This window comes from Lolium rigidum, chromosome 3 (assembly GCF_022539505.1).
Source record: "Lolium rigidum isolate FL_2022 chromosome 3, APGP_CSIRO_Lrig_0.1, whole genome shotgun sequence".
NCBI lineage: Eukaryota > Viridiplantae > Streptophyta > Magnoliopsida > Poales > Poaceae > Lolium > Lolium rigidum.
In genome coordinates this window covers 148,605,486-148,615,844 of record NC_061510.1, presented here as the reverse complement: position 1 = coordinate 148,615,844, position 10,359 = coordinate 148,605,486, and the positions used below count along the sequence as shown (strand labels likewise).

Below are 10,359 nucleotides of genomic sequence, written 5' to 3'. Positions count from 1 at the left end.
TTGAAGGACCATTCTTTTACTTTTATGTTGAGTCGGTTCACCTATTTCTCTCCACCTCAAGAAGCAAACACTTGTGTGAACTGTGCATTGATTCCTACATACTTGCATATTGCACTTGTTATATTACTTTACATTGACACTATCCATGAGATATACATGTTATAAGTTGAAAGCAACCGCTGAAACTTAATCTTCCTTTGTGTTGCTTCAATACCTTTACTTTGGTTTATTGCTTTATGAGTTAACTCTTATGCAAGACTTATTGATGCTTGTCTTGAAGTGCTATTCATGAAAAGTCTTTGCTTTATGATTCATTTGTTTACTCATGTCATTACCATTGTTTTGTTCGCTGCATTCATTACATATGTTACAATAGTATGATCAAGTTTATGATGGCATGTCACTCCAGAAATTATCTTTGTTATCGTTTACCTGCTCGGGATGAGCAGAACTAAGCTTGGGGATGCTGATACGTCTCCGACGTATCGATAATTTCTTATGTTCCATGCTACATTATTGATGATATCTACATGTTTTATACACATTATATGTCGTATTTATGCATTTTCCGGCACTAACCTATTAACGAGATGCCGAAGAGCCGGTTCTTGTTTTCTAGCTGTTTTTGGTTTCGAAATCCTAGTAAAGAAATATTCTCGGAATTGGACGAAATCAACGCCCGGGGTCCTATTTTGCCACGAAGCTTCCGGAAGACCGAAGGAGAGTCGAAGTGGGGCCACGAGGTGGCCGGACACCGGGCGGCGCGGCCGGGCCCCGGCCGCGCCGGCCTGTCGTCCGGGCCCCTCGTGCCGCCTCTTTACCTCGCCCTTCCGCCTACAAATAGCCTTCGTCGCGAAACCCCCGATGCCGAGAACCACGATACGGAAAACCTTCGCGAGACGCCGCCGCCGCCAATCCCATCTCGGGGGATTACGGAGATCTCCTCCGGCACCCTGCCGGAGAGGGGATTCATCTCCCGAGGACTCTTCACCGCCATGGTCGCCTCCGGAGTGATGAGTGAGTAGTTCACCCCTGGACTATGGGTCCATAGCAGTAGCTAGATGGTTGTCTTCTCCTCATGTGCTTCATTGTTGGATCTTGTGAGCTGCCTAACATGATCAAGATCATCTATCTGTAATACTATATGTTGTGTTTGTCGGGATCCGATGGATAGAGAATACTATGTTATGTTAATTATAAATCTATTACCTATGTGTTGTTTATGATCTTGCATGCTCTCCGTTATTAGTAGAGGCTCTGGCCAAGTTTTTACTCTTAACTCCAAGAGGAGTATTTATGCTCGATAGTGGGTTCATGCCTCCATTAAATGCGGGACAGTGACGGAAAGTTCTAAGGTTGTGGATGTGCTTGTTGCCACTAGGGATAAAACATTGATGCTATGTCTAAGGATGTAGTTATTGATTACATTACGCACCATACTTAATGCAATTGTCCGTTGTTTTGCAACTTAATACTGGAAGGGGTTCGGATGATAACCTGAAGGTGGACTTTTAGGCATAGATGCATGTCTGGATAGCGGTCTATGTACTTTGTCGTAATGCCCAATTAAATCTCACTATATTTATCATATCATGTATGTGCATTGTTATGCCCTCTCTATTTGTCAATTGCCCGACTGTAATTTGTTCACCCAACATGCTTTTATCTTATGGGAGAGACACCTCTAGTGAACTGTGGACCCCGGTCCATTCTTTTATACTGAAATACAAATCTGCTGCTATTGTTCTTTACTGTTTTTGCAAACAATCATCTTCCACACAATACGGTTAATCCTTTGTTACAGCAAGCCGGTGAGATTGACAACCTCACTGTTTTGTTGGGGCAAAGTACTTTGGTTGTGTTGTGCAGGTTCCACGTTGGCGCCGGAATCCCTGGTGTTGCGCCGCATTACATTCCGCCACCATCAACCTTCAACGTGCTTCTTGGCTCCTCCTGGTTCGATAAACCTTGGTTTCTTTCTGAGGGAAAACTTGCTACTGTCTGCATCACACCTTCCTCTTGGGGTTCCCAACGGACGTGTGTCAACTGCACGCATCAAGTACGAACGTGCCGGTGTACGTTCCGGGAGTCTTCTCTCCGTCGTCATCTGCCTTCTACAACGACGGCCCCTCTGGCACTCCCGGGTGCGTGACGCCTAACTTGTCACCGCACTACCAGGATGCGCTGCCGCACGGCGGCTTCAACCCCAACAACCTCTACTCCCCAGCGTACGAGCGAGCGCGAGCCGGGACCCGGTCCGGACGGCGGCCCTTTCACCGGCCGCGGTGGTCCGCTCGAATACGACGAGCGCGGTGCTTGTGGAGGACGACGGGGTTGAGGAGGAGGACGACGAGGAAGAGGACGGGGTGGAGGACGACGATGAGGACGAAGAGGGCGGCGAGGAAGAGGACGACGAGGGTGCCGGTGACGATGATCTCGTGGAGGTAGACGCGGACGGCGTGAGGACGAAGAAGAAGATGAATGCATCTATTTGAATTTCTGATTGGGGGCGGCGTTTGGGGGACGCGGCTGGGGAGCGACGTCCCCCAAACGCGGCACGACAAAACACGTCCCCCAAACGCTCGATCCGGCGCGGTTTGGGGGACGGTTTGGGGGACGCGACTAGAGATGCTTTTAAAGCATCAAGAATGCAGGACATCCAGGATTTGCAAGCGAAGTCCAAACTCAGCCAGGCCCAAAACAACCAGGGCCAATACGCGAATACAGGATTGTATGCAGGACCTATCTGAAAAATTGACAGCTCCACTCGTGTTCGTTGCAAGTTGGGAGGTGGGGGCTGCCGTCTTCCCATCCACGCCGATAGTCCAAAACTCCGAACCAAAGGAGATCCCTCAGCAGCAGCGGCCGCCGGCGATGGAGAAGGGCAAGGGCCTCGCGCGCCGCTGGGCGGTGGAGCTCCACGACGCGTCCTCCTCCTCCTCCTCCGCCTTCCCCGACCCGCCAGGCTTCACCAGATCCGCCCCCGAAGCGGTACCCTCTTCCACTTCCCCCTTCTCTCTCTCTTCTGGTGCAGTCGCTCTTTCGCCGCTCGGATCGTGGAATTAACGTGCTACTTTTCTCGGCTCGCAGGACGACGCCGCCACCGCGCGGCAGCGCAAGGAGGCCGAGGCCACCTGGAAGGGGCAGGTTCGTTCGATTTCCCGATGCACACGTCCTAGTAGACCCCTGGGGAGATAGATCCAGGGTCTAGATACTTCCGGAACTGTACAATTCAGTGTTAGTTGACCAGCTCGTGTAGCTCTACCATAAAAACAATTCAGGAGGAACTGGATCTTGATGCTTTGTGTATAGGCGACTCTCCCAAGCTCGCTTGCTAATCTCTAGATTTTGGGGGAGTGTTAACTGAGGTTCCTGTGCTCTTGCTACGAACAGAAAGCGTGGGAGGTGGCGCAGGCGCCCTTCAAGAACCTCATGATGATGGGTTTCATGATGTGGATGGCCGGGAGCACCGTCCACCTCTTCAGCATCGGTATCGTCTTCTCTGCTCTGTGGCAGCCATTCAACGCACTCCGATCTGTTGGGAAAGGTACTATCTCGTGGCAACCGGATTTTCCCTATGGATTGCTATAGCTCAGATGAAGAGATTGTTTTACTACTCTAGGACCCTTTGTTCGGGAACTTATGATTTATGTTCTTTGCATTGGTATTGGTGGCTGCAATGTTTGTGGTTAATGCTAGGAAGACTATAAGTTATATGCCTGTGATTAGTGAAAAACATTGCCTAGTTGGGCTGTATATTCCGGTAAAAAAGAGTCTGGCTGGTTACTTATTTGGATTTTCATGTTCTGATAAATATTTCATTGGCTTCCTCCTGATACGTGTTTAAGCTTAAGTATTTGTAACTGTTGATCACTGGGTGTTTATGTGTCTGAAAATATTCTTTATGCGCAGAACATTTAGTTATGACAGGTTTTAATTATGAAAGAAGACTACATTTTTTGGTAGGCTAATAAGTTATACCCCTCATACAACACATGTTACCTTATGGTGCAGTTCTTATATTTTATATTTTGAATTTTTACAACGAACTGGCTCAAAACAATTAACAACAGAGATAGAGTGCTATTCTTGTTGGAATTGCTCCAGACACATCCGTTCCCCATCATCTTGCACCCTTCCACTCCCCTACTGTAGGAGAGAATGCGTGCATAGTTTTGCTTGTAGATGAAGAAGAGCACTTAAGACACAACTAAAATTGCATGCTGAGATGGTCAAATATTTATTGTATATCTGCCTTGTCCGGTGAATTTACATATTTGAAGCGGAATAATTTATTTGACTTATCTCTGGCTATAGTTCTGCATGTTGTATATGAGTAACTTCAGTGCCTTCATTAGCTGTTAGGAACACAAGGACAGATGGTTATATGTCCTATGCCCCCCCTGAAAGAAGGCTGTGCTAGTATCAGTTTGAAATTTGAGAGCTGAATAATCCATGTGCACATGTTTATGTAGGAGTCTCTGTTTAGTACAATAACTTGTCCCAGACTCCCAGTTTCTGTTTTAGTTATGCCAGTTCAGATGTCTTTGTAGTCCTATAGTTCGACTTCGATGGGCTAATACTAAGTGATGGGTATGCTGCATGAAAATAGTGAACATAAATTACTAGATTATCACTCAAGCTAGATAACCATCCTTGTTTGTCTTAAAGTCTTGATACCGTTAATGGGAAAGAACAATTGTAGTTTTGTAAAGCTGCATGGCTCCATCCTCCATCCTGTCTGATTCTCTTGGATGCAAGAAATATATGCTTCTTTGGTCTATTACCTTGTTCTTGATATGCACTAATGAGATTTTTGGGCATCATGTACTAAAATATGATTACATTATTCGTCATGCACTTCATTATTGTTTTAATGAGTATTTTCTTTCCCCTTTTTAATTCTGTACTTCTTTTGTAGTTTTTGAACCATTTAAGGACCCAAGGGTGGATACACTTGCACCTAAGTTGCTCTTCATTGCTCTCAACTTGGCTGCTATGGGTTTGGGTGTATGGAAGGTTAGTTATAATAATAATTAAGACAAAATCTGCATGTATTTCTATGAAAACTTCAGAGACTTGATTATCCTCTTCTACAGCTCAACACTTTGGGTCTTCTTCCAACAAATGCATCGGATTGGGTATCATCACTGTCTCCTGCTAGGGTATGTTGCGGATACCATCTAAACTATTTGTTGCTTCTCAGTGCCATATTTTCGTTGGTTGTGACTTGTGACGTATGCATATTAGTTATTACTTATTTGTTGCCTCTTGGCTGGTGGTACTAGATTTATATAACTGGATGAAATATTGTTTCATCTGTTTAAGGTGATGCATCCTATTTGAAAGCTTGCTCGGATTAGCGGGGGAGACTTGTGGACTAACTTAAAACATACATCTTGACTAATCTGAGAACACACTTTGTTTGAATAACAGTCTGAGATTTTCTGTTAACTACATTACTGGGCCTGCTACTACGTTGGGTTTGAAATGGATTACGTGGTTTTGGATTTTCCAACTGGGTAGACAAAAGTTTGGTTTTTGGTTGAGTTTACTGACAGCATAGTCTGAAGGCCTTTCTGTGGCTTCGAGCAATTTTTTGAAACTATATGTGCAAGATAGACACTACTGCCTTTGTCCTAGCACAGTTCGCCTCAAGTGGGTCAGGACATTGATATGGGGAATTCGGTTTCTCACTTGAGGTTGTTAATGGATTTTGAGATAATGCATAGTGTTAATTGTTGCCCCTACGTACCAACTGTAGTTATCGGAAATGAAGGTTCCAACAATGAATATGGAAATGCACCCATCTACTTTTCTAACTTGTTAAGACTGCTTTCAAGTGAGCAAATTTGATCCATTTCTGCAAATTCTTAAGACCTTTTTGCCTCCCGGCACGATAGCCTGCCCCGTAAAAAAAATGCATGTCAAATAACATGTTTGTTCCCCCAATATTGTAATGATATACTTCCACTCTTCGGAAGTAAGCGTCGTAGATTTGTCTATTGTAATGACGGAGGGAGTACTTTGTAAGAATGCATGAATGTGTATCAGCATATGTGGGTTGCTTAAGCTGATTGATTTTTTTCCCATGGCAGGAGGTTGAGTATGCTGGTGGAGGGATCCCCTTGATGTAATGCCCTTTATGATCTTAATCGGTAAAACCCTGAAGTTTTACTACTTCCAAGATGATATCTGTATGAAGTGAATTTTTACCCTGGTGAAGGGATAACTTTTGTCTGGATTATTTGTATCTTTTGTTGGCTCACGTGTACCAAATTCGCATGATATCTATAGACAAATCACAGGCTTAGCTGAAGATAGTTTGTTCATTTTTGTTGATCCGATCCCTTTTGCTTGTCTGTTTCAATAGAGAAGTTGCTAACTCTCCCAACAGATGTAGAAGATAAACTGTTTTTGTTAATATGCTCGATTGCTGGCTGTGAGGCTTGGTATGTCTATGTTTGGCTTAGCTGGTTGAAGTTGCTCATATGCATCAGAGTTGTTACTCTAATGGGAACGCATCGAGATATTTATACCTAACGTATATTTGCCACACAAGTACCTCTATGTAGTGTTTATATGATGGCACCCTGGGTTAGCTGTTTACAAGTCTAAATACAGTCGATTTTATTTTGAGGAAAATAGTGTGAATAAGAATAATACTGTAATACTGTCTTTTTTCTTTTTCCAATATTTTTTCCTACAAATCAAAAAGACCCTAGATGTTTGAAAAGTATCTTTGACACATGAGCACCAATGCGCCTGATTTTTAAAAATCATATTTTTTAGATTTGAAAAAATTAAAATTGAATACCCACTTACATATAAACATTCCGAAGGTACGGTAGAAAATTTGGAGAAAAATATGTTGTATTTTGAGCTATACAAAAAAGATAAATTTCTGACAAATATCTACCCTATCTGTAGCCACAATTTTTTTTCCTGTAGCTCAAAATACAATGCGATTTCTACTGAAACTTCACTCGAATATTCAGGACATGTGTATGTATTCATGAAATAAATGTGATAATTTTTTTAAACGCAGATGTATAGTTTTAAATATTTTAAAACTGAGAGCACTGGTGTCCATGTGCACCAAATCTGCTTCGAGCCTAGGTGTTCTGTTTTTTTTTTTTTTTTTTTTTTGAAGAAAAGGCATGGAGCTTGCTTTATTGATCATTTATCAATTTGCGAGCTTTCCAATGATAATACAGGTGTTCATCGACCCAAGTAAAAGAAACTACATATGTATAAGCATCTTTAGCAAGCTCATGAGCTATTAGTACAATTTTCCAAAGACACTATCAAACTCACTGTATAAAATATTGCAGTGAGCAGTCATCATAGATCGCAGCGGATGATGTAGCTGAAAAACTAGCGTTCTTTATGTTTATCGACCACATGCATACAGTCAGTTTAGATGAGAAATTTGTTAAAAGCAATCTGCTGGGCAAGCATATCAGGCCATCTTGAAAAGCATAGGCCTCAGCCATAGGAACAACCACCACATGAGGTAAGAATTTTTTCAAGGCACAGTCAAACGCTGCATCAACATTGATCATCAGCTTACCTCCTAGTGGGGTCTTTCAACCTTCTCTCTGTTTTGCTTGAGGCTTTGTGTTTACAATCATGTAATTTCTGCTTCTCCCCATGACGATCTACTATTTCCTTTCCCACCAGATATATTACCACCCTGCTTTAAGTATCAACTCAGCTAAACCGATATCGTCCAATAGGGGAACTCTTTCATTCCTCTTGATGATCTCCTCAACAATCACAGATCCCGATCTATCAATAACGGCTATTTCTTCTCTCTTAGCTCAGAATACCCAAGCATAAACCTCCTTAGCCCTCTTGCACGTAAAAAGCATTTTTTTTGGCAGCTATCCTGGCTCTCTTTCTAATCGTACAGTAAGACTGCTCATAGTGGGAGTAACATAGCTAGTAACATTACACATCTCAATGCATTTAGTTGACATGGCATGCTAATAAATGAAGAAAGAGAGTGAGGTAACTAGCTATGTTACCATAACATCACACACCCCAAAGCAAGATGAGTCTACAACGTAATAAATGATACATGCATGACACCACATATAAGTTACTACCCACTATGAAGGTAGTAACCTGTAGACTAGTAACATGACATATGTCTAGTCTAAGTTACTCCCCACTATGAGCGGCCAGCAATTTGGGCATGGCAAAGCATTAATTTGGAGTCAACGCAAAGCCAATCCATAATAATTCCATGTCAACACGAAATCCATGCAAGTAATCCAATTATAGGCAGCAGAGCCATTTTATTGTTTCCACCCACCTTCTTGTTCCTCCTCCTCCTACCTTCCCTCCCAGCCGCCCAGCAGCCCCCATGCATTGCCACCATGTTTGTCCCTTCTCCTATTCACCTTACACTCTCCATTGCCCACCGTTTTGATGGTGGCCCCCCTCCCTTCCTAAACCCGTCCCTACCATTGCCAGGGACCAGGGTGGCCACCTCCTCCCTGCCCTCTTACGTGCTGCCGCCGTTGTCGCCACTGGCTCGCCTTGCCGGCGACAACCACTCGGCCACCCTACGCACGGTCCTTCAATTGTCTCGCCCGCGCTCTCCGCCGGCCGGACGCCCATGATGCCTCCAGCCGGCTACGTCGCCGTCATCGCGCTCCTCGTCCTGCTCGGAGACGCGGCGACTGCGGTGGCTGGCATCCGCGTGGACGCGGCCGCCATGATGATCCGGCAGCCGTCGGACTCAGTCCCTACGTTCCGCGAGGCGCCCGCCTTCCGCAACGGCGCCGAATGCGCCGGCGGGGACAAGGTGAACGTCGCCATGACGCTGGACGCCAACTACCTGCGCGGCACCATGGCCGGCGTGCTCTCCATCCTGCAGCACACGGCGTGCCCGGAGAACGTCGTGTTCCACTTCCTCGCCGCCCGGATGGACGGCGAACTCATCGCCATGCTGCGCGCCACCTTCCCTTACCTCGAGCTCCGCGTGTACCGCTTTGACCCCTCGCGCGTCCGCGGCCGCATCTCCCGCTCCATCCGCCACGCGCTCGACCAGCCGCTCAACTACGCGCGCATCTACCTCGCCGACACGCTGCCCCCCGACGTGCGCCGGGTCATCTACCTCGACTCCGACGTGATCGTCGTCGATGACATCCGCACGCTCTTCTCCGTCGAACTCGCCGACCACGTCGTGGGCGCGCCCGAGTACTGCCACGCCAACTTCACCACCTACTTCACGGACGCTTTCTGGAATGACCCGGAGCTCAGCGGGACATTCATAGGCCGGCGCCCGTGCTACTTCAACACCGGCGTCATGGTGATGGACGTGGACCGGTGGCGCACCGGCGGGTACACGAGGAGGGTGGAAGGGTGGATGGCCGTGCAGAAGCAGAAGAGGATCTACCACCTCGGCTCGCTGCCGCCGTTCCTGCTGGTGCTCGCCGGGGACATCCAGGCCGTGGACCACCGGTGGAACCAGCACGGGCTCGGCGGCGACAACGTCAAGGGCCGGTGCCGGGGCCTGCACCCGGGGCCCATCAGCCTGCTGCACTGGAGCGGCAAGGGAAAGCCGTGGCACCGGCTCGACGCCCGGCGGCCGTGCTCCGTCGACTACCTCTGGGCGCCCTACGACCTCTACCGGCCAACTTCGCCGGTGCTCGAGGAGTGAGCAGCACCTAAGCCATACACTCGAAGAGCGTACTAATCAGTTAGCGCATGCATGCAAAGAGAAAAGGGAAAGAAAAAAAAAAGGAGGAGGAAATCAAACCACGGATGTCCATGCATGTACACCAAATGCATCTCTTCCTATCGTTAACAGGATTGAAATTTGCACTCGACAAGGTTTAGGAATGGGTGGTAGAAGAAGAGAATATTGGTCGGTGCTGTTTCTTGGGGTCTTGATTTGGGAGCTTAAATTGAGGAGGGTGCAAAAAATTCTTTTGTTCTTTCTTGGTTATCTCCCTGGGGTGGTTCTTATTTTGTTCTGCTCTTCATCGTTTCTTATAGGTCATACTGTAATTTGTAAAGATTAGTGTGCATGGTGGGAGATGAGGGGAATTCATGCTCAAGAATATGTATACTACCGTGTATATATCAGTTTATGTTTATACAAGGACAGGACATGCAAAAGCAAAAGCCTAATGTTGAATGGAATGCTTGGGTCTCGCTGAAGTCATTGTTGTGTTGTGCATTTGTGCCGTCAGGAGCAGGGGCTATATATAAAGAGCATATCTAGTAGGTACCAAAAAGCGGCGTACTAAGGGGGCTAACAAGTAACAACTGACCAGATACTCAAACCACACCGTTCTCAATTTTATTTGCGTATGCTCAAAAGAAGAACCTCATGTATGTACC

General features: G+C 46.1%; 2 protein-coding genes across 2 annotated transcripts; both read left to right on the top strand.

Moving 5' to 3' along the window:
- Nucleotides 1-2,842: 2,842 nt before the first annotated feature.
- Nucleotides 2,843-6,319, top strand: LOC124702478 (ER membrane protein complex subunit 4-like). The gene is made up of 6 exons (XM_047234620.1): nucleotides 2,843-2,991; nucleotides 3,091-3,147; nucleotides 3,394-3,547; nucleotides 4,922-5,019; nucleotides 5,100-5,165; nucleotides 6,099-6,319. Exons 1-6 carry the CDS (start codon nucleotides 2,875-2,877, stop codon nucleotides 6,135-6,137), a joined length of 531 nt encoding a protein of 176 aa, XP_047090576.1. The 5' UTR covers nucleotides 2,843-2,874; the 3' UTR covers nucleotides 6,138-6,319.
- Nucleotides 6,320-8,626: 2,307 nt separating this feature from the next.
- On the top strand, nucleotides 8,627-9,673 carry LOC124695650 (probable galacturonosyltransferase-like 4). The gene has a single exon (XM_047228474.1). The coding sequence runs from the start codon at nucleotides 8,627-8,629 to the stop codon at nucleotides 9,671-9,673; it is 1,047 nt and encodes a 348-aa protein (XP_047084430.1).
- Nucleotides 9,674-10,359: the final 686 nt, after the last annotated feature.

What these genes read in the sequence shown, in the direction of transcription:
- LOC124695650 (XM_047228474.1), top strand. Translation starts at nt 8,627, where the DNA reads ATGATGCCTCCAGCCGGCTACGTCGCCGTCATCGCGCTCCTCGTCCTG.
- LOC124702478 (XM_047234620.1), top strand. Translation starts at nt 2,875, where the DNA reads ATGGAGAAGGGCAAGGGCCTCGCGCGCCGCTGGGCGGTGGAGCTCCAC. An exon ending in AGGCCACCTGGAAGGGGCAG is followed by an intron (nt 3,148 to 3,393) that starts GTTCGTTCGATT and finishes TGCTACGAACAG; the next exon opens with AAAGCGTGGGAGGTGGCGCA. An exon ending in ACTCCGATCTGTTGGGAAAG is followed by an intron (nt 3,548 to 4,921) that starts GTACTATCTCGT and finishes CTTCTTTTGTAG; the next exon opens with TTTTTGAACCATTTAAGGAC.